At 51.8% G+C, this 24,295-nt stretch overlaps 1 protein-coding gene across 1 annotated transcript in view; it reads left to right on the top strand.

The window, feature by feature from the left end:
- Window positions 1–24,295, top strand: part of MMP16 (matrix metallopeptidase 16) — a 154,641-nt gene that overhangs the window by 109,069 nt on the left and 21,277 nt on the right. The window contains exons 5-7 of the mRNA XM_036264150.1: window positions 4,644–4,805; window positions 6,960–7,171; window positions 21,458–21,596. Of these exons, the coding sequence (XP_036120043.1) occupies window positions 4,644–4,805; window positions 6,960–7,171; window positions 21,458–21,596 (513 nt within the window). The remainder of the gene's footprint in view (window positions 1–4,643; window positions 4,806–6,959; window positions 7,172–21,457; window positions 21,597–24,295) is intronic.

Here is a 24,295-nt window from a genome sequence, read left to right as displayed (position 1 = left end):
CCGCGCACGGAGCGCTGCGGGACTGGGCCGGGAGAGCCGCGCACGGAGCGCTGCGGGACTGGGCCGGGAGAGCCGCGCACACGGAGCGCTGCGGGACTGGGCTGGGAGAGCCGCGCACGGAGCGCTGCGGGACTGGGCCCGGAGAGCAGCGCACACGGAGCGCTGCGGGACTGGGCCGAGAGAGCCGCGCACACGGAGCGCTGCGGGACTGGGCCCGGAGAGCAGCGCACACGGAGCGCTGCGGGACTGGGCCGGGAGAGCAGCGCACACGGAGCGCTGCGGGAGTGGGCTGGGAGAGCCGCGCACACGGAGCGCTGCGGGACTGGGCTGGGAGAGCCCTGCACACGGAGCGCTGCGGGACACGCATCGCCGGTTCCGTGCGCAGGAGGGCAGCTGGTGTGTCCAGTCCTCTGAGACGCATCCCGGGACAGCAGCTTCTCTTCCCGGTGGCACTCAGATCGCGGCGGTACCTTGTTCCTTTTCAGCTCTTGGGAAGGGTTAGTTACATGATTGCCAGTCGCTGGAAGACGGCGGTTACCGGACTCTGCGTCAGTGTTTCCGATGGAAAGTGCCGCGGTGAGCTCGGGTGTCGTGGGTTCCTGTCCCTTCGTTAATGTCCTGCGAAGCCTCACTCTTCCTCAGAGAAGGGGCGTGTCCGCCCTTGGAGATGCGCTTAGGGCACGCTTGGTGGCCCTGAAGACAACAGATGGAATTAAATGACTTTTGCTATTACTACTTTGCTTTACTTTTTGGTCTCTTGTAGGTCTCTTATTTGCCAAAAATATAAAAAGTATATGTGACTAAAAGACCGTTTTCCTGTGAGAGATTTGGAGTGCTTTCACCAAGTCCCCGAGGTCCGAAAGCTCAGTGGAGGCCTGGGGGCCGGTTCACGTGAGGGGCAGGAGGAAGGGTTCCTGCCTTCACCCAGGGTCCGCTCCGCCACCTGTCCTATGGATGGGAAGGGCTATCCAAGCAGGAGGCTATGCAGCTTCATTTTATTTCGTTTTGAAGAACAAAAACAAGATGCAATGTCTGCACAGTCACAATGGCCTCTCTGACCAAGAAGATGGATCCATTTGGCCAAAAGAGGGCCAGAGTGTCCACAGGTATTTTCCGAACCAGCACTGAGCTCAGATGTCGCCTTGGCTGTTCCTGGTCACTTGGAGCCAACTAGCTGTCTGTGCCCAGCTCCCCTGTGTGGTGGTTGTTGGTCTTCCGGCTGCTCCTGACCCTTGTTTGTCCCTGGGTCTGTGCCTGATGGGGAAGAGCTTTGACTCTGAGCCCCCTGGGGCACCTTCCAGCCAGACTCCCGGGTGCCTGGGTGTGGGCAGTCTCGTCCCCAACCGCGTCTCCATACCAGATGTGGATCTTCAAAAAGGTGTCTGGTTTGAAATCCCCAAGGTGCTCGTTTTAGAGGGTGTTTGAAATCCTGCGTCCAAAAATGCTGGCGGCTCCGTTCCTCCCAACCCCCTCTTCCTGCGAGGGAGAGGGCCACATGCAGAGGGGCGAGTGAGGGGGGCGCTTCCCTGTCAGTCTGGCCTGGCAAGAGGGACAAAGCCAATGCAAGCAGGATAGCTGGTTACCCTTCTGGTATAACCCAGAGACAGAGTCCTCCCTCTGCTTCGCTCCTGCTCCCTTGCTCCGTGACCCACACTTGCCCGTCACCTCCATGGCCAAGTGGCCTTGAGCAGCCGCACGGCCCGTGGTCATGTGGACCCCACCTGCAATGGACTGCAGCGGGGCACACAGCTAAGCGGGCCCGCTCTGGCCTCGACGGCGCTATACCACGGAACGGGGACTGTGCACAGCGGCCTTCATCCTGGCCCTGTGAAAGACAGGATTGGATTTTTCCATGGAGAGAGGGAGGGAAATGGAACTTGGAAACCCAGGAGTTTACTTCTGTGGAAATAAAGATCACTCATCTTCCTGGGCCAGTATCAGGAGGGTCCTTTCCTCGTGACGTCGCAAGAATTCCACTTCCACCAGTAACGGGGACGCAGAGGGCACCCAGCAGCAGGACCACCAGCGCGGCTCACGGAGGCCAGCTCGTGCCTCCGGGGCCCTCCATCCCGCTATACTCCCTGCCCGCATGTGCGTGTTAACACGTGCACTTGAATCTCCAGCTGAGCACTGAGGGCGTCTCTAACCGAACCCTCGGAGAAGGCGCGTCTGGTAATGCTTTCTCCCCTCCACCAGACAGTTCCCCATCTCAGCGAAAGGCACCTTCCTCCTTCCAGCTGCTGGGGTCAGGAAAAACGGTGCCCTCCTGGGCCTTCCTCGTCCTCACACCTTGTGTCTGGTCCTTCAAGAAGCCCCGCTGTCCTCCTTTCTAAACAGATCGAGACCCTCCCTGCTTCTCTCTGCGCCCACCCCCACGCCGGTCCTGACTTCACAGGCTGACTCACTGCTTCCTTGCTGTCCGCTCGCGATTTTCAGGAGTAATCACCGAAGTCCTGGTGAGACGCAAGTCAGAGTGTGTCCCTGCTCTGCTCAGAAGCACTCAGCCACCCCACGCTCAGATGGGGAGCCCCGCCCATCACTGCTGCCTAAAGTTCATGCGTGTCGCGGGCTCCGTCTCCTCTCCGTCACCCTTCCTCTGCCTTCCTTCTCTGTATCATTCATCACCGGTAACATCCTCCATGTGTTGCTGTTCTGTCTGCTTTCCTTCCAGTCTCCCCATTCGAAGGTAAATGCTGAGGTCGGGGACTTGTTCTCCGCTGTGGCCTCGGAGCCCGGACCGCTGCCCGCACACAGTAGCCACACAAGAAGGTGATGGCGGGAACGGACCGGGATGAGCGGGACTGTCACGGCCACGCTGTGGGACCTGTGTGCTTCTTGACACTTGTCGAGTTGTGCTGTGACTTACCCCAGCGATGAATGACGGCCTCTGGGGTCAGACCGGAGAGGTCAACCCCGCTGCACCTCAGTTACTGTGTGACTTGCCAATGTCTCCACGCCTTGTTTGCCCAGTTGAGATGGACATCATAGGAGTGACCGACTGATAGGACTGTGGTAAGAATTGAATAGGAAAAGGAAGGTAAAATGTTCAAAATGCCCAAAGCAGAGGTTGTAAACTTTTAAGAGAGTTCCTATTTGGTTATTAAAATGAACCCGTTGTCTAACTTGATTTTAACTTCCGAGTAATTTTATAAGAGAAGACAAGCTCTTTGAGATTGGAAATTGTTAACTTCTGTTTCTTGGAACACTCTGACTGGCTCACGCTGGAATTTAATCAGAGACTCTTTGAGAGTCGGGACGTGTTTGGCGTCCGCCCAGGGTTTCATCCATCCCTCTGTGACAGAACACGCCAGAGTGAAAAACGTTGATTAGGTACCTGGCTCAGTGTAAAAACAGTAAAAATAAAAATAGCCCTCTGAAGGGAATTATCACAGTGCATTATAAAAATGGTTGCCAGGGTTTTTCCTAAAAATGATACTCACAAAATTCATGGTGGTCATTTGTCTTTGCAGCAGGCCGTCCACGTAGCACGTTCTGTTGTGTATGATCACTCGTGTCCCACTTTTCACTGGCAACGTAGCCGTGGATGGTAACAGCCCCCGTGTCCGGTGCTCACGTGGCTCAGCTGAGGTCCGAGCATTCACTAGTAGACACACCGGTAGCCCTGTGCTCACGAGGTGGTCCCAGTGGCCCAGGAGGGGGCGACACTGGAGGCCATCGGCTGGGACTTGACAGAACAGAGTCGATCAAGCGTTTCTGAGAGTTACGCTTAAATAGATGTCACTGTGTGAATTTATCGCAGATGGGAGACCTGGGTTTTGTTACATTTTGGTGAGAGGCATCCACTCTAAGATGAATCTCTTTCGTTCAGATCACCTATGAATTGATTAACCTTTGTATTGACAGAGCAAATTTAGTTATTTAGTTCCTTTGACTGCTAACCTACACAGCTGTATTTCTACATTCTAGGTTAGTAATTAAAAATAAACCTTTGTACAAACACCTGAGTTCTGGTAGGGAGTAGTCAGTAGTACTGTGGTGACTATGGATGCTGCTAGACCTATTGTGGTGATCACTTCATAAGCTACATAAATGCGCAATCACTATGTTGTACACCTGACACAAATGTAATATTGTATGTCAACTGTAAGAGAAACTTTTTAAAATTATATAAACAATATAAGCAGGACAGACACCTACACAAAGCTGGAGTTCTGGTTGCAGCTCTGTGTGGACAAAGGCTTGCGGTTCTGGAGGAGACAGCTCCCCTGCAGACCACGTGTACCCTCCCACGCGGGGGCTCGCGTGGCCCTCTCTCCCCGCCAAGGCACTGTCAGAACTGTCCCTGTGACTGTGGTAAAAGTGACACATTGTACGTCGCATGCTTTACAATTGGCGGGACATTTCTACAACAGGGACAACGGTGGTCTCGTCACCCTGTCTTCCTTATTTGTCCCTTCCCATTCCTGGGTTTCCGTGACATCTGACCTCCTCCTTCCCGCCCCACCCCCTTTCTGAAATAGCTGTTGGGTTTTGTAGGTAGGAAATCCAAGAATAAAATCGTACCGATAGTTGCAGTCAAGATGTCCCCTATTTCTCTGGGGTAGAATGTTGACGACACCACGCGCCTGTCTGGGCTCTGGGCTGGATGTTCCTCACCCCGCTCCTGTCTTCTCACCGCACAGGGAACGACTTGTTTCTCGTGGCGGTTCACGAGCTGGGCCACGCGCTGGGCTTGGAGCACTCCAACGACCCCACCGCCATCATGGCCCCGTTCTACCAGTACATGGAGACCGACAACTTCCAGCTGCCCGGCGACGACCTGCAGGGCATCCAGAAGATCTACGGTAGGCGCTGCTGCGCGCCCTTGGCGTGCTCGCGGATGGATTTCAGGGGGAGACACCGCGTGCGGCCCGCTCACTCCTGCACTCGCTGCTTGTATGTCCGGGCAGGGATCGAACCTGCAACCTTGGTGTGTCGGGATGACACTCTAAGCAACTGAGCTACCTGGCCAGGCCTCTTTCACTTTTTAAGAAATTAATTTATGTCAGTTACATTTGAAATATAAAAATCGGTTGTATTTTTTAAACCGCTGCTTCTGTTTGATTAGCCCCAGAGAGGGTCCAGAATTTCCACTGTGCTTGCTTCTCGGAAATAAATGCTCTAGTGTACTTGAGAGAAACATTAGGGGAATTAGGGTCGGTGTTCAACCGTCCAGTCCTGTTGGCAGTAGTCCAAGATCCCCGAATCTATAGATTGTGGGAAATTCTTTTTTTTTTATCCTCACCCGAGGACATTTTTCCATCTTTTTTTTTGTACAGACAGAGTGGGAAGGAGAGAGAGGAACAGAGAGAGAGAGAGAAACATCGATGTGAAAGGAACACATCGAGTGGCTGCCACCGCACAACCGACCAGGGCCGGGGACAAACTGCAACAGAGGTACGTGCCCTTAGCGGGAACCGAACCCGGGTCTCTCAGGACCACAGGCCGACGCTCTAACCGCTGAGCAAAACCGGCCAGGGCAGATTGTGGGAAATTCTTAAACATGGAGAAGATTTTCTAACTGAGTTTAGTTGAAACATGTAGTCATAGTAAAGCTTGGATAAACTTTAGTGTTTAAATTCAGGTAAAAATATGTAGTAAGTGAATATAACCAATAAAAATAGTGAGAGATGTAAGATTTTCTTATAAGATATGGAGATGTTGGTACAAACTCACAGGTTACCTCTCAGGGTAGTTGTTGTTAGATATTTCTTAGACTTTTGGAGTTGCAGAGAAGACCCTTGTGTGATAGATCTGAAACTACCTCAGAAGCATGTAATTACTAAGAGCAACAGTTAACCAATGGCTGTGTTGACCAACATGTAATTCAAGGTAGATTTCTAGTACAGTAAAATTGTTTTTATTTATGGGGTTCAGTCAGTGAATGCAAATTAAGACGGAAGGAGAAAGACTATTATACACATCGACTATAATCCTCACTCCCTCAGGAGAACCATTGACCTTAAGAAGGACATTTATTTCCCACATAGTTGTTAAGTCCTTGACATTTATCACTTGCAGACAGAGAATAAACTTAACGTAATTGATGACGTGCGCTTTCGCTTTTATAGTACCTGCTACGCGGACGCTAATATCCAGGGCCCAGAAGGTGTCGTTTGCATTTTTTAATAGCGTAGTTTAAGTTCGCTTATTTGTTGTGCATTGGTTAGTTTTTCCATTTCAATATCTCGGTGGTGAGCAGCCTCACAGGGTTCAAACAGATTGGGGAAGAGCAGGTCCACCGCGTGGCGCTGCTGATTCGGTGGGGACGTGGCCGGGGCGGGTCTGGGCCCCAGGGCAGCAGTGAGATTCTGCTGGGGGACCAGGGTGACTGACAGGTGGTCCTCGGGGCCGAGTCAGGGATCTGGACAGAAGATCTGCGAAGGAATGGTCTTTGCATCTCTGAACGTTAGTGCAAACAGCTCCGTGTTTCTTTGTAAAAGCACAACCCCTCGAGAAGTGATGCTTTACACCTGTGCGATGACGCGTGTAGACATGAGCTTGATCCCGAACCCTCATAAAACAGAATTGGAGACACAGGGTCAGTTCATTCATGTGTATCTTTTAGAAACATTTGCATGGACTCACTGTCCCTCAGAATCTAGGGTTCCTTGGGCGGTGCTCACAGGTGTGGTTCCAGCGTTCATTTTCATTTATTTATTATTTATGCACCACCTACTTCCAAAAGGGATCCGAGAGCAGCTTTTCCAGTGAGGACTGTGGGGAGGCTACACAAACCGTCATTAAAAATTAACAAAGAAAGTCTGGTGGCTGCGGTCCCGATGGTTTCTGATAGACTGGGCCGTGGTGTGTTGGGTCAAACAGTTTGTTTTTCAGAAAATGCAGGATCTCGGAGAACGGTCCGTGCGCCCCGCTGACGGGGGCTTGTGCTCTGTAGCACATCTTCCAGACCCGCTCCAGCTCCAAGTGAGCCAAGTGCTGTCCTCATGTTCCCCAAGGTCCGCCAGACAGGACCCCTCCACCGACCCGACCTCTGCCCACGGTGCCCCCACACCGCTCCGTGCCCCCGGCGGACCCCCGCAGGAACGACAGGCCCAAGCCGCCCCGGCCGCCCACCGGCAGACCCTCCTACCCCGGCACCAAGCCCAGCATCTGCGAGGGCAACTTCAACACACTGGCCGTCCTCCGCCGGGAGATGTTTGTGTTCAAGGTAGGAGCCGGGTTCTTTGCTTCAAGGGCGGATCAGGGTCCACGGGTTGCTTTAGAAAATCTGTTCTCGTTGGTTCTAACGCTGCCGCCCCAGATCTCTCAGGGTCAGAGGGTTCAAACAAGCATCTTAAACAGCACATGCACCAAGGGCTGGAGTGTCCAGCAGGAGGCGCTGCACCATCCTGTTTGCAAAAGACCCTGGTGCCAGCAGGTGCCGACACACCTGGAAATGTGAGGGTTGGGAAATGCCACCTGCTAGAAAAGATAAACAAGCCCGAGGTAACCATGACGAGGACCTGACAGGGACCAGCTCCATGTGGGGCAGCCTCTCCCAGGGGCCCTCTGGATGACATCCCCGTCGTCTTTCCTGTGGGCAAGAGGGCGTCTTGTTTGGGGTCTCCTGGTGGCCGTTAAGTTAATGTCCTGTATGAGATTGTCATTTTCATTTTACACACACGCACTTCTGTGTCCTTCAGTCGGGCATCTTTATCTACTCAATTCTTACTGTTTTTTAGAAGGTTACAAGCTACAATGTGGACTTTACATTTTGGTAAATGTGCTTTTCCATGCCGTCGGGGGCCAGGACAATAGCACTAATAAACTATGTGTCAAAGTCAGTCACATCCTATTGACAAGTGAATATGGAATAAGAGAAGTCATTTCCTCCCTTCGTATTTGTAAACTGACTTAAAGATTAATGAAAACTATGTGTTATGCTGGCATTAGAGTGTTAGAAGAGCCACCTTTTAACCAATAGCATCCATTTAAAAATAAAATAATGTGCCCTCTTTTTGGTGGACACAAACTAATGTTAACAAAATAATGATACAGAATTGCCTGTCTGCCGGAGGCTACACTATGCAAATACAGATTTTGTGTAATTTTTTTAGACGAAGCCCTCTCCTTCCTTTGTGGGTGATGAGGCGGATTTGCCGGGACACGCACAGGAGGGTCACACTGTCCAGGAAGACAGTGCTCCTGCCGACACGGCCCGGAGCTGGGAGTCTGAACGCACCCTGCTCAGTCAGCTCCCTTCAGCTTCCGCAGAGTAATAGACGAAGAAGCAACGCGTCACATACAAAAGCTTATAAGATATTTTTTGTGTATTCTACAAGTTGCCAGATGACAAATGAAAGATTTTGTTTTCACTGTTTTGGCTGAATTTCAGCTCCCGTCTCTGTCCCTCGCTGCCCCAGCGATGCGGCCAGCGCGCCCCCTGATCGACACCATGTCCTGGCAGGGAGGGGGCCACGGTCTTTCCATTGAGTCCCTGTCTGTCTGACGAGACTCGAGGTCTCAGAGGGACCGTGTCTTCATGTCTAAGATCATGTCCACCAGCTTCTCCTCTGCACCTTGTGACTGCAGGAGAGGCGCTGCGCCCCTGGGGTCAGGAAGGGACGGAGAGGACCTAGACGCCCTCTCCAGGGGGTGCAGGGCCACCGTTTTCAGTAGCAAGGCAGGCGTGTACCAGTCATTCATTGTTTAATGCTCTAAAGTCTTCCATTAGCTTGGACATCTTCTTCCAAACTCTCTACAGGAAAGAGCTAAACTCTCTCAGAATTTACTTTCTTTTCCCCACTGGTCCCTGCTTTCTTACTAAGAATAATTTCTGCTAAAGATGCCCTGGTAGGCGTTCCTTTCTTTTCATCTTCACTTGCCGATGGATCCGTGTCATGTGTTTCATGTGTGTGCTTGTCTCCCCTGTCACAGAAGGAGGTGGTGTGTGCAGGGGTCACTAGGCACACAGTCTCGGATGTGTGGCAGGACGTGGCCCCCTGTCTGGAGCTCAGGCTGTAGGAATGAAGACAAACATGAACCTACATTTTTGTAAGATCAGGAGTAACAGGTACAGCGTCGACTTGAAGAGAAACAACTGAAGTCTGGTTGAAAAGATCAAGAAAACAATGAGAAAAGCCGTGTGCTGGATTTCAACAGAGCAGATTCCTAGGCACATTAAGTAAATTGGTACTTGGTACAGTAAGAGTTAGCGTATCGAGGGAGAAAAGATAGACGTGTTAATTGCAGTACCAAGAGGAAAGATATAACTCAGAAACATGTAAGATTTGATCTGAGTGAAGAGAGCATGACACCTGCTGTTAGTGCACAGGTACCTGGACTCCGGGTAAGCGATGCGTGCCAGGGCGGACGCTGGGCACTTGATGTCCGCAATCTCCAAACCTTATAGGAGAACTGCAAGCTGGATGCTGGTGTCTGTTTACAATGAGACAACTGAGAATCAGAACACGTAAGTCATCCATCCAAGTGACAAGCTTTGTTCACAGTAGAACACAGGTCTACTGGACCCCAAACGCTGTGCTTTTGGCACTCAAGTTCACCGCCTGGAAGCCTTAGGGGCACTTTCCAAGGCAAGATGAACGCCAGAGCCTATTTTGAAGTAGTAAGTATTCGGGACTGTGTATTGAGCCCCCCTGGCGTTGCTGCTTTAGGCCCTGGCTCCTGGCGCTAACATTCCGGTTTCTGGTGCGGACAGGTCACAGAAGGGTGGGACAGCTGCCCATGTCCGAGCCCCATTCTGTTTCCTTGGTCCACAACTCCTGGTCTGACGGCTCCCGGGCCTGCTGGGCTGGTAGCCTTCCCCTCTAGTGAACGTCACTCCCCAGCCTGGCCTTCCCGCCGACCCGTGTCGTCTGTGCTCACCGCCTTTTCTCTCGGGCCCGCAGACGCAGCCTTCGTTCTCCTCGTCTGCGCCTCAGCATGTTTTAGGGTCACCCCCTATTTGATGTCACTTACTAACATAGCTTGATTTTCTACTTGTCTTCACTATAAATTCACAACACAAATTAGAAACCTCGTTATTTCCTCAAGCCGGACCCTCCCAGCGCTCACCGCACGGCAGTTTGATGTCTCTCCGGCTCACAGCCCTCGGTTTGTCCTCGACATCCCCTCCCTCCAGGCCCTTCCACACGTCCCAACCTTTCCCATGATTCTCAACCCAAACCTTCCTCAAGGTTTTCACGTTTGTTCTCTGCTCCGTCAGATGTTCGTAACTTCTGTCTTCTCTGCGTATTTCTCACCGTGGAGAAATCTCTCACTCTGTCGACGGGAGCGTACATGTCCTCAGAGAAGGGCTGGTTCCCTGGGCGCCGCCAGGCTGGGGCCGGTGAAGGGCAGCTCAAGGTCATCCTTTGATTAAACTATAGGCAGTCCCCTGCCGGTGCAGTGCTAACCAGCTGACATGCCCTGACTGAAATATCCCTTCTGCTAGTGAGTTACTTCTTGCCCAAAGATTTTCATGACTGTGATCTACTTAAAACTCTCTATATTAAGTTAGGAGCTAATATCATAGGCAATACTGTTTTCTTATTAGAAAGGAATCTTTCTTTATAACAGGAGTTTCGCCATAATTATTCTTGGAAGCAGGCTTTCTTGTAGGGGACTGATGACACGGACAGTCCCAGGCACTCACGGGGTCAAGTGCGGCGTGAGTGCGCCGGCTGTAGTTTCTGTGTGGGACTAGGAACAGAGACTCCAGCGTAATCTTGTATTAATATTATTCTGTCCACACACGCAATGAAGTTGTTTTCTCTTTCACTTTCCTCTTCTTTTTAATGTTTTATTTATTGGATTTTAGAGAGAGGAAGGGAGAGAGATCTGTTGTTCCACTTCTTCACGCATTCGTTGGTTGTTCCCTGTCTGTGCCCTGACCCGGGGTCAAACCTGCAACCTTGGTGTCTCGGGACAACACTCAACCAACAGACCACTCGGCCAGGGCTGGCTTTCCTCTTCTTTAAAGCAATGAGTGATACGTGTTCGCACTAAATACTTGGTTTGTTTCTTTTTTTTTTTTTTTAAACCCTGTTGATTACATACTTTTCTATTGAAGTAAACTCTTGCTGACTTGCTGGGTTATGAAGAATCAGCCCTAAGGACGTCTGGCCTGGCTTTGCTTTGTGGAGCAACCAGGTCACACCCGAGCGTCTTTCGTGTGGTTGAGGCTGGCTCCCCAGTAAAGTCAGTCCTGTGACTGAGTTTGGGGGGCCCTGGTTATGCGTGGTCAGGTGGCGTAGGTACGAAATCTCACCCGCCATGTGGGCAGTCAGTCAATCAGACATCTCTGCGAAATGCAGCCCTGACACAGACTCTGGACGTGGAGGCTTGGGGGTGATGCCTGGTCGGCAGTGCCCGCGGGGTCGTCACCTACCGGTCCCGGGGTGCCTGAGCCCCAGGGCAGGGCGCCTCAGAGGTCACTCCGTGACTCCCTTGTGGAGGCGGGATCTGCAGCCTCTCCTTGTAAGAAGCCATGATCCTACATGTACTCTTTTTGTTGTATTTTGGGGTCTTTCAACACCTGGAATGGTGTTGGGAACCCCAACTGGCATTGGAGAAGTGAGGTCATTGTGGGGTCTTCCCCTAATTCTGCAGCTGGACATCCTCAGGGCTGGCGAGGGGCGTCCTGGAGTTTTGGCAATCTGGAGGACTGTGCCCTTAACTCCATAGTTTGGCTCGTTGTAGGATTTGACAGTATCCAAATTCCCAAAATTTCTTAAGACTGGTGAGACCTCCACATTCTTTAGTTGAAATTTATGTTGTTGTTGTTTTTTTTTTCCTTTATTGATTTTAGAGAGAGAGGAAGGGAGAGGGAGAGAGAGATAGAAACATTGATGAGAGAGACCATCGACTGACCATCTCCTGCACACCCCCACTGGGGATCGGACCCACAACCTGGGCATGTGCCCCGACCAGGAATTGAACCAGCGACCTCTTGGTGTAGGGTTGATGCTCAACCACTGAGCTACACTGGCCGGGTTAAAATTATGTTTTGAAAAATTAAATAGCTTATAATATATCATCATAATGCTTCCTTGAATTAGAACATAGCTTCATAACCCTCAACAAACTGATTTACAGATGTCCTTACGATTGATCCTCACCTTCTGATCCGAAGGGCGGGAGGTCCCATGGCCCCGGTAGCAGTCTTCCTGTTCCCATAGTTTGAAGAGAAGACTTGAATAGCATGAATCCTACATAGAAATGATCCTTAGAAATTGTTTACTGAGGATCAATATCGATCATATTCTGATTCAACTTTAAAATTTCTTTTTTTTTTTTTCATTTTAAGTAATAAAACTTGAAACTAAAATTCTGCCACATTTTCCCTGGCTCAGTATATTGAGACTCATATCAGGAAGTTATATGAGCACACGTTTCAGCAGAGGTCACCAGAAGGGCTACGGCAGGGACCTCAACTCCTGCAAACCCTGCTGTGTGAAGGGACCGTCCTGTGTCCTGGCAGCGCTAGGCCCAGAAGTCATAGGAGGCAGACGTCACCTCAGGAACTGAAGTTGTCATGGCAGAAAGCAAGTGCTCAGATTTTAGGGATGAGAGTCCACGTCTCCACGGAACATAATGAATACAGTCACTTTCAGTGTTTCTAAAGTTGGAATGTATAAGGTTGGGAGGTTTTCTATGCTTCCAATGTTGAGTGAGTCTGGCTGGGGAATTTGGAAATTAAAACATACACCCCACGCTCCGTCGTCAGGTGGCAGGTGCAGGGGGAGGGTGTGGCTTCCACGCGAGGGCCTCGGCCAGTCTTCCTCAGGGGCTGAGCATCTGTGGACAAAATCTCAGTTTCTAGCAAATTATAGACCCACAGCCTCCGACAAAAGACCAAGAACTTTAATCCCTTGTTTTTCTATCTAGTTCTATTTATATTGTTTATTTTGGAAACACCAAAGACAGTGATCCTCTAAAGAAACAAGAGAGCAAAAAGTAAAATGTTTTGTTCCAAATACCATTTCCAATGACACTTGAATTTGAGATAAGAACACCAAAGTGGCCAAGTCTGGCTTTTTGAAAAAAGTTTGTATTTATTATTATTACTAATTTAATGTATTAAATATTTCTTCTATAAATCCCCGTAAGATCTAGAGAAGCAATCCATAATCAAATCCATTAATATTCCTTTATTGAAACTTTTAACTAATCCCAGTAACCAGGGTAAAAAGTCTCTAAAACTCCTCCCATTGGTTCAAATCAGGTTTTCTTCCCAATAAGTGTGTTCCAGACTCAGGAAAGAACTTTCCTTTTCCAAGTCGGCAGAATGTTAGGATGTGGACACCAGCTTACCGACCGCACACTCGAGTATCGTTCAACGATGTGAGCAAACGGTGTTCGACTATTTTTTTCTGTTTGGCATTATTTCAAGAACAGCATTATTTAGTGTTTCAGAACCTGCTGAGGTACAAATAGTAAAAAGTTGTGTGTTTGAGAAAAGAGGAGTCACTGTGGCGTTTTGTACCAGGCCCTTGTTCCTATTTGCTAGTCCCTAGCTTTCAGAGGCCAAAAATAGGTCGTTGTTAACTGCACCGACCCAGATACCCCTGGTTAGGGAAGTCCGCTGAATGCCGCTGCTGCCCGGGGTTCTCCAGGCGCCCGGAGGGTTCCGAGGCTCAGCGGTAACCAGGCGGGCATTCGTACTTAAGGTCTGCGCTCAGTTTTGAAGGGTATTTCATGAGAGCAGAAAATCACTTAGGAACTGCTCACTAATTCATGCAGATGGTTTTTGTTGTTTATCTTTCAAATGTTTGTGAATAGGCTAGGTGCTCCTGGGAATCTTCTGGGTTGTAGCCTATTTGGAAACGTTTCAAGTCCCGGTTTTCCCAGCCATGTCCCCTCTCGTGCGGATGGGCCGGGCGACAGGGGGGTGCCTGGCCTGAGGCACAGAGGACCAAACCCAGAGCCACAGTCGAAGCCTGAGCCAGACTCGGCCAGCCCTCCCAGGGCATTCTTTTGGCTTTTGTCTCCAGTGGCAAAAGAAATTAAAATATATTCCCTGGACGTTTCAATCTCTTTGAGTGTAATAATTATGGTAAATTTGCAGAAACATTTAAGGCAATTTTCTGGGCAACATTAATAGAACGTTTGTCCTAATACCTTGCAGCAAACTGCTGACTTGCACAGGGCTCGGAGCCGCCAGGAGTAAACTTAATGCTCCGCCCTTAGGTCCCTGCAGCTCTGCCCTCTATTTCTCTACCTGGTCAGAAGTCCCGTGGCCGCCCTGGCTCGCAGGCGGCTCTGTGCTTGATTGAGTAAAGGGAAGGAACCAGAGACGTAGATGCGCATTTCCGTAGCCCGTGGGCACAGGCAACAGTGCGTGAAGGCCAGTGATGGGGGGGCCGGTGGAGGGGCAGGAGGGGGAGGAAATCGGGGGACACTAATACTCTCAAAAATAAATATAAATTAAAAATAATAATGATAATGGTAATGTGGAAAGTACCAGGAACAAAGGAGCCTTTGAAGGTGGGTAAGAAGACCCAGGAAGGAAAACCGAGACCCTGAGGACAGGCAGCGTCTGGAGTGGCCGACACTCCTGAAGACCCTTCCAGCTCATGCTGGTGCACAGGGAGGCTTGAGCAGCTCGCCTGGGCACCTGGGCGCCTGGGCACCGCACCTGGGCCTGCGGGGCCTGCGGGGCCACCACGCTCATGGCACCGGGAAGGACCAGGTGGGATCCGGAAAACGGAGTCAGCACTTCTGGGCCGTGTTGCTGGTCACGACCTGCCTGTTTTGTTGCCTTGAGGCTGTGAATTGCAATGCCACTTATATTTTGTAAGGCACATTGTAAATTATAAAAATAGAGACCTTTTAAACCTTGGCTCTCTGCTACGAGAACTAAGAACAGTCAGAACATGCTAGTTCTTCTGGTTACCTCATGTTTTACAATTTTTTCAATAAACAACTTTGAAAATAGTGCAGTCACCTATCATACCTGGCATTAAAAATAATGATAACTTAAAAAATCGGTGAACAATATTATTAGTCAATACTGTTTTTTCACTCTTCTGATAACTCTCAATAATTTCAGATAATTGGAATTAATTTCTTTCATTAATCCACACATTGATAACACAATAATAATCTTAAATGATTTGGGTAGTAATAATATTTGTCAATAGAATCTGTAGTTATGTACGTCTATGTGCTATTTGCAAGGATTCTGGTAGGTTACCAACAGGAAACCACAGTTATTTTAGACTAAAGCATGTTTGGGGAAAAGAAATGAATATAATTATCCTACATTAAATATATACTCTCATGCTGCCCGAGAACCCACAATATGTGCTTATGTTATACATGAAATAAAGAGCTTTCTGTTATTTCCAGTAACACACCCACCTCGACGGAGGCCCAGACAGACCTGCCTTGTGCGGAATAAAGGTCACCGTCCCCCGTACTGAGTGAGATCCAGGGTGGCGGGGCCGCCTCTGGCACAGGCTTAGCGGTGGTTTCCCCCGGCCGTTAGCTGCCTTGCAGCAGGGCACGTACCCCCCCCCCCCCCGAGACTGCCGGGCACCCGTGAACGCACAGGAAAGACAGCCCGGGGCAGGGTAGGAACCTGCGGCGTCCGAACCTGCCCGTCCAGATGTCTCTCCTGCTGAAAAACGCTCTTTGGGGGTTATTGTGAAATAACAATTCTTTGTGTTACTTTTTTAACTGCATTGACTTCCATGCTAAATTTCTTCTTACAATAATGCAGAGACTAGCACACACGTGGCTATCCGAGAAAGTGAAAGTCTTGCACGTCAGGTCGCTCTGTGCTTTGAGATGCTGGCAGCGGCAGGACGGGCCAGCTGTGGTCCAAGAGAAGGTCACCGAGCTTCGGGGTCCCGTCCTGGGTTTCTGGGGCCGGCTCCTCAGTCTCCAGGCTCAAAAGGGCTCCGTTAACAAACTAGTCACAAAAGACTGGCTGGTGTGTGAGCTGATGACAGCTTGTCAGTTTACTCTGACAACTATAATTTTCAGAAAGAAAATATGAATTATTGATGCCCAGGATACTCTTCCATTACAAGCCGTACGATAATCGAAGGCTTCTTCTGAAGCAGCTGGACAGTCCTAATGGCTCCCTGGAGCCTCGGTGCTTTGATAGCTCGATGCTCGGTTGACATTACGCATGGTCGCGCGATACGATCCCAGGACCTCCAGCCCTCTGCATGGTGCCGAAATGCCCCGATGAAAATCTGCCTGTTTTTACCCCCTTTGCTAGACAATGTACGGTCAGAATTGCCCATTTTCAAAACTTTCTCTTACACAGGATTTCTTTAGAGTATTTAGGACCTGACACTTACATGGGATTGCCATTCTCCAGCAGATTTCCATTCACCCCTAAGAGACACGCCATCTCGTGAGGGGGTCCAGCCTCATCGCGTGTAGTCGAAGTCTTGGTTAACTTTCATAAAGGTGAATTAAGTGTACGTTCTATAACTTTGAAGTAACTACATGTCAGATATCAAGTTTGGAGACTGTAAATGACAAAGACCAAACTGAGAGAGAAAAGTCAGCGCATTTTTTATTTGAAAAGTGCCCTTCTATTTCACAAGAGCTTATTTCCACCACGAATAACTTTGATCTCCGTTTCTTGCCCGGCACACTGATTGATTTATTCATGCGATAAATGTTTACAAGGTGCCTGCCTTTGCTAGGTAGACTGCTGGGATCTGGGATATTGCAGCACACACTGTCGAACCTTCTCCCGTGGTGGGCTGTACTGGAGTGGAGGAGGGGCAGTCAGAAATCAAATACCTAGACGTATGTCCGAAGTGATCGAGAAGTGCCCGGTGGGATGACACGGCCACACAGTCCAAGTCAGGCACCGGGACAGGCGGAGGGCTGCTCTAGTCTGAATGGCCAAGGAGCTTGCTTCCGAAGGGGATGTGTTCACTGAGGGTTAAACAGCAGGAGCCAGCAACACAAAGACACAAGGGAGAACATTCCAGTTAGACCCACAACTAATGACATGAAGTTTTTGCTTCTGACGGTGGAGGTCATGACTCCTCCCTATGACACCACGAGCACCTGCTGACCGCGGCCATAGGTGCTGAGAACATCCCAAGTCCCTGGTCAGTAGTTATGGGGGGCTGGGTCAAAGGGATAAAAGATTAAAAAGTACAAATTAGTTGTTACAAAATAGCCACAAGGATCTAAAGAACAGGGTAGGGAGTAGTCAACATATTGTGGATTGATGGTATACAGTGATATGATATTGTAACAACTGTGTCTTGGACTACAGGGGGAGCATTTGTAAGGTATATACATGTCTAGCCACTGTGTTGTACACCTCAAACTCATACAATGTTGAATGTCAACTGTAATTGAAAATTTTAAAAAAATTTTAAATAGTTATCACGTTTCTGCTAACGATTGGCACAAGAAGGCCTTGCGATGGTCTCGACCAACATTCTCCCGCGGTCCTGGACCATGACTGCCTTCAGGAATGATTTCGTCAGCACTGCGGGAGCCTTAAAAGATGCTGCGAAGTCCATCAAGGACCAACGCAGACCGGTCGATGGAGACGCTGAGCAGGTACACATGGCTGCTGAGCTCTTGAAATGTGGCCAGTGGAGCTGAGACACTGCCTGTTTAAATTACGGTTAAGTAATTTAGATGGAGTAGCCACCTGTGGCCACTGGCTACCATATTGACCGAGCAGACCTAGAAAATTCATTGTGAATAATTTATCAGTGTCTTACACCACACCTTAAAATTCTGAAACCACACCTTTGCAGTATTAATAAGAGGTGAAAATGGAATTTTCATACCTGAACGTGCAGTGCCCTGGGGAAAGGATATCTTAAGGGCAGCGTGTTTACAATGAAGTAGCGGTGCTGTGGGCACAGCCCTTCTCGTCCGCTTTCCTTCGACACAGTCGGGGACGCGGTCTCCTCCCTCGGCAGCCCAGCCGTGGAGTTAGGGCACAGGCGCTGCGCCGGGAGGCCTCAGCCAGAACAGCAGCCAAAGGGGATTGATTCCAAGTGCACCCGTCTCTCTTCCCTTGATGCATTTGTGTTCACGGAAGTGATTTCCACTATGTGTGACTAGTAGGAAATTGCAGAGGCAGAATCTGATTGAGGAAGAAAAACTCTAGGGGGAGATGTAGGTATTAATGGTGTTGTATCCAAAAAATAAAATAAAAGAGAGAGAGAAATCATTTAATTAGAATGAATGATCTCAAAACACTTTTGGAAAGCAATAGGAGGTCTGTCCCTTGCTGGGATGTGGTGTGACTTCCTGTCTGACACCCCCGACGTTTCCTGCAGAAGCCAGGCCCACACCATCCTTCCTCACAGATGGTTCTGAGACTCCCCTACTCCCAGTCTTCCAGACAACCGGGAGACCTGCTGTCTCTCACGGAACCGCGCCGCTGTCCAGCTTCTCAACTCTGACCAAGCATCCCGTCTCTGCATCCGCCTTAGTAACCCTGTCATGAGACTTCTTGTTGCTCAGAATAATGTCCAAAACGTATCTGACCCCATCAGTAGCTGTTCAGGGCTCTATTATGTGGCTGAATGATTAGAAAATATATTTGCTTATATTTATTTTGGAGAAGTTTCTCCTTCTTTTCTTTCAACGGGGAACACTAGTGTCCCTGGATGGAAATGAAGCAGAACACAGTGCTGTCCAGTTGCAGTTGGCTGTGATATCTGACGTTCCAGCACACACACACACACACGCACACGCACACATATACATACACACACCGCACATGCACGCACACACATACACACACTCACATGCACACACACATGCACACACACAAACATGCACACACATATACACACAACCACACCCCACACACATGCATGCACACACATACACACACATGCACGCACACACAAACACCCCCCACTTGCACGCACACATACATGCCCACAGACACACACGCACACACCCTGTTTGGGACTGTTACCATCTCGTGTACATGAAGTTGTTTGTTGGGACTTTCTCGGAGCTTCATGAAGGGCAGTTACCTGCTGAACTCCCTGTGGAGGTCAGCGAACCCCAGCTCAGGGGTGGCCACAGAGAGGACTCCCAGAGCACATTAGCCTGAAGCAGTGAGTCCCTGGTGGTGAGGATCCACCAGCCCTGCTGTGGCAACAGCCGCTCCTGAACCTGAAGCACCTCACTCGGGGAGCCTCCAGGTCTTGCTTGGTACTTTCTGGGGAATTCTCCGCCCACCGCCCTTCTCTCAGGAGCAAACCCCTGACTCGCACAGGCCTCTCACGCCTAGTCGGTCGGCAAGCTCTCCGTGCCCGTGCCCCGTCCCTCTGGCCCAGCCTCCTGCCTCCCACGGCGCTGCTTCTCGGAGAGCTGTGTCTGCCCCGCTCGCTCTCTCGTGTCCACGGCCTTCCGCCCTGGGGTCCGCCTGCGGCGAGGTCCGGGAGAACACGGTGACCACACAGGAAGCTGGGAGGAAGCTTCCGCGGTCCGTGCACCCGTCCGAGTCCGCCCGGCCTCACCGGAGACCTGTCTGTGCCGCCGCCACAGCACGACCGCGTCGCAGCACCTGGGCGCAGGACACCGTGCGGACACACAGAGGGTCACCCAGAGGGCCGAGCGTCCCTAGGAAACGGAGCCTCAGCTTCTCACAAACGCCCCTGGGGTGGGAAACCGGTGCAGAGTGTGAACACGTGTGGAAAGAAAGGATGCTGTGCTTCCCGAGGAGACAGCGGCCGCAGGGCCAGCGACTGAGGGCAGGCGCCACGCGGGTGCTCAGGGCGGGGCCCAGGAAGGCCTCCTGTGGGGACATGCAGGCCATACTGACCGCCGGCCCCGTGTCCAGGCCAGGGGACAGCCCTGCTCGCCCCTGTCCTCGGCGGCTGGTGATCTCTCCATCTTGGTGCTGGACGGGGCCAGGGCCGGGGCTGAGGGTGCCCGGGGCCATGGGGTGCATGCTCTGTGGGGGCAGGGGGTAGGCAAGTGAGATGTTCAGAGAACAACAGGTGTTGTGAAGAAAATAAAACATGAGTTTATAGAAAATGATCGAGAAGACCACTTTGGATTCGATGATTACAAAGTTAAGTTGGATACATTGCCTTATGTACCTCAAGTCAAAGGAGCCCTACACGTTATCCGGCAGGGACGGAGTTTCGATTGTAAACGACACATTTCCCTTCGGGTAAAGATAATGGGCCGTGAGTATTGACAGGCGAGTGAAGGACACTGCTGTGTCCGCTTATTGTAGTCACTGAACGGCTGCCCCGCTTATTTACTTTTTTTTGTCCTCACTCGAGGACATTTCTCCATCTTTCTGTTCAGATAGAGTGGGAGGGAGAGAGGGAGACAGAGAGAACAATTGATGAGAAAGAGATACATCGAGTGGCTGCCTCTTGCACGACCCCAACCAGGGCCAGGGACGAATCGCAACTGAGGTACATGCCCTTGGCTGGAATTGAACCCGTGACTCATTGGTCTGCGGGCCGATGGTCTACGCTGAGCCAAACCGGCCAGGGCCCCACTTTATTATTTTTTTTAACGTCATTAACATACATAGTCACATAATTTTTTTTCTTTTTTTATTGAATGTATTGAGGTGTCATTGGTTAATAAGATTATATAGGTTTCAGGGGTACAGTTCTGTAATACATCATCTATATATTGTGTTGTGTGTTCACACACTGATCCCCTTTACCCTCTTCTCCCTCCCCACCCCTTCCCTGGGTATCCCCACACTGCTGTCTGTCTGTGAGTTTTTGTTTGTTTTGCTTAATTAATCTTTTCACCTTTCCCCCCACCCCTCCCTCTGACAGCTGTCAGTCTCTGTCTGTGAGTGTGTTTCCGTTCTGTTGGTCATTGTTGATTAAACACTAGAACGTTAGAGTCAAAACCATAAAACTTCTAGAAGAAAGCACAGGCAGTAAAATCTCGGACGTTACTCACACCAGTACTTTTCTGATCTGTCTCCTCGGGCGAGGGGACACGGGAACCGAGGGGCCTCCAGCACACGAGGAGGTGTCTGCCCACGGGAAGCCACCGGCACAGGCCACCGGGCCTCTGGGGGCACAGACGGCCGCTGGCCAGACTGGAATCCGCTCTGACGATGTTTTTCACGATCACTGTGCTCATTTTCAGTGACCGCATGGTGCATTGTCCCCAGGAGGACACGAGTCGTGCAGAGGCCTCCGTCGTAAGTCTAGGGAGTGTGAGGTGGAGGCACCAGGAGGCACCCGGCCTTGTAGGTGGAGCGTTTGCTGTGTCCACAGACACGGGGGCTCACCTGCCTGGAGCGGCCTTCACGCCCTGGAAACTGACTCGTCCAGGCAGGCAGGGCCTGTCTGCTCCTTCTCTTCCCCGAGGGCAGCCCTGGGTGCAGTGTCCGGGCCCAGATCGAGCGCCTGCCACGCTCTCGTTAACCATCCCGCACGGGTCAGCGACGGAGAGGTTTGCTGGGCAGAGCGCTGGCCGGCGTGGCCAAGGTTCGGCTGTCTCTTGCCTGTTGCGGAGGACGCTGCGGCCCCGGCGCACCCCTGAGCCGCCTGTGCTTGGCTTGCAGGGCCAGTGGTTCTGGAGGGTGAGGAACAACCGGGTCATGGACGGGTACCCGCTGCAGATCGCCTACTTCTGGCGCGGCCTGCCCCCCGGGATCGACGCCGTGTACGAGAACAACGACGGGAACTTCGTCTTCTTCAAAGGTAAGGCCTGTCCTTGTCTGCTCCCGTGCCTGGGCCCCTGTGAGCACCCGGCACCATCGCCCTGGAGAGGTGACCTGGGCGGCCCGCTGAGCGTGGCCGCTGCGCGCTCCTTCCCCGGAGGAGCCGCTGCACTGCCGGGGACGTCGGGGACGTCAAAGCAGAGGTGCTTCTCAGTTCCCTCAGTCCTGTTTCCCCGGCGGCGTCTCTCGTACAGGTCAGATCCAGGAGGCCCTGGGGTCTTGTAGGATGTTGACATTTTGCTTAAAAGCACCCAAAATTGTAAGATGGATGAATGAAGGAATGATTGAAAAGCCATTTTTCCATGAACTAAAGGTTTGTTTTTTTTTTTTAAATAGTATTTGGAGTTGCTTGCTGTTTTGTGCAATGAAGTCCCTTTCATTTCTCAAACATTCTTTGATTCAGTCAGTTTATATTAACTAGTTTACAACAAACCGGAAGGGCTCGGAGAGGCAAAGGGAGCGTATGGGGAGAAACAGTTCTCTCCGTGCACTTCACTGGGTGGCATTTCCCCCTGCTGGGTATCGAGCGACGTGTGTTCGCCGCTCGCCTTGGCCGACTGGCCCGCAGAACTGAGCTCCGGCTGCTGGCTCTCCGTCTCCAACACTGGCCAGCACCAAGTCAGCGCAGCTCACACTCGGCCGGGAGGGCAGGGATGCGAGCCGAGGGCCGAGCTGCTCAGGACGGCCAGGCTGTCGCTCAGGAGCAAAGGACGTAAAATGAGCTTAAACAGGGAAAAAATGGAGGTCGTGACAAAAAGAAGCAATCATTCTCAGCATCAAACCTAGAAGACTTTGTAGAGAGGGTGAGGACAATGAGGACACGGCATTTGGGGAGCACTTGTCATATTTCAAGTGAGGTCCACACGCCCGTTTGAGCCTAGTGTATCCTTAGAATTTGTCTTCACAGGCTGCTCCCTAGGGAGAGGGTTAGTGCCCTGTCTGTGAGGACATGTGGGGTCTGACCTTGGCTGTGAGGATGCTCGGGGTCTGACCTTGGCTGTGAGGATACTTAGCTGTTAGGATTCTCGGGTCTGACCTTGGCTGTGAGGATGATCAGGATCTGATCTTGGCTATGAGGATACTTGGCTGTGAGGATGCTCGGGGTCTGAACTTGGCTGTGAGGATGCTCGGGGTCTGACCTTGGCTGTTAGGACACTTGGGGTCTGACCATGGCCGTGAGGACGCTCGGGGTCTGACCGTGGCCGTGAGGATGCTCGGGGTCTGACTGTGGCCACGAGGATGCTCGGGGTCTGACTTTGGCCACGAGGATGCTCGGGGTCTGACTTTGGCCACGAGGATGCTCGGGGTCTGACTTTGGCCACGAGGATGCTCGGGGTCTGACCGTGGACGTGAGGATGCTCGGGGTCTGACCTTGGCTGTTAGGACACTTGGGGTCTGACCGTGGCCGCGAGGATGCTCGGGGTCTGACCTTGGCCACGAGGATGCTCGGGGTCTGACCTTGGCCGCGAGGATGCTCAGGGTCTGACCGTGGCCGTGAGGATGCTCGGGGTCTGGCTTTGGCTGTGAGGACACACAGGGTCTGTGGTCGGACACGGTTTCGCCAGCTGACTGGCTGTGAACGGGGCGAGGGCCTCAGCTCACTTTGCCTGGGTCCCTATCTGGACCAGGGGCTGGCGTGACGCCCTGGGATGAGTCTGAGGACCGCGTGTGGCCTGGGCAGCTCTGCCCTCCGGTGCCCTGAATGAGCGTGGACGTGGCGTGGACAAGGACTGGGAACTCGGGACGGCCACACTGGAACGGCTGCCATTTGTAGGGCAAGAACCCTCCCCGTCGCTGCTTTGGTCCTTGAGCAGCAAGAACAGGAGGAAGACGTTGGCCTGCGGTGACCCCGGGCTGGGGGCTGTCCCAGGGGCCTGTCCCTGGACCAGTCGTCACGGCCCCGGGCCTCACTGCTGTCCATTTGCCCCATCCTCGTCACGGTGGGAACACGGTTGGGCTCGACGTGGCGCCCCTCGACCCGCGCTGACAGCAGCACAGCTTCGGCTCTGGTGTCATTTTATCCATCGTGCACAGCAAGGGGCCTGCGAGTGGCCCCCTCCAGTCTGCTGCGGTCTTGAGGGGTCTGGGGTCAACGTCCTTAGTCAGGACCCTGTGGGGGCTTCCTTCCTCCAGTTCGAATCTGCGCTGCCCCGGGGCACACCTGTCCCACCCCAGCTGCGAGCGCACAGAGCTCGACCCGAACCTCCGTCGGGGAAGGGCGGGGCGGGTCCCGGGTCCCTCCCTGCTCTCCAGCTCTGCGCTGCAGGACAGAGGAGGCCAGACCTGGGCACATCGCAGCCATGCCGTCTCCGCTGCCCCGTCTCCCCACCGCCCTTCTCACGTCGGGAGCCCGGGGGCCCCCGCACTCCTCATCCCAGCGTCTGCCCCTCTGCTGTCTGGACGAGAGGCCACCCAGGTCCTCCTCCGCGGGATGCCTCCTCGCCATCTGGAACTCTGCGTCCTCTTTCTATTGCTCATCTGCGTCCTTCCTGCTGGAACAGGAGTCCAGTCCTGCTGGACATTTGCCTCCTTCCTTAGCTTTATGCCAGCACGTCCCCCCATCTTACCCCGGGGCTGGCGGACCCGCGGGACGACCAGCGGCCAGTGTCGTCGCCTTGGCAGCCCCTGCCTCCTTCACATCCTTCTGTCTTCGTTCCTTTTAGCTTTAAAAAAGTGAAA

This window comes from Molossus molossus, unplaced genomic scaffold (assembly GCF_014108415.1).
Source record: "Molossus molossus isolate mMolMol1 unplaced genomic scaffold, mMolMol1.p scaffold_m16_p_16, whole genome shotgun sequence".
In the NCBI taxonomy this organism is placed as follows: domain Eukaryota; kingdom Metazoa; phylum Chordata; class Mammalia; order Chiroptera; family Molossidae; genus Molossus; species Molossus molossus.
This window is presented reverse-complemented; position numbering and strand designations above follow the sequence as displayed.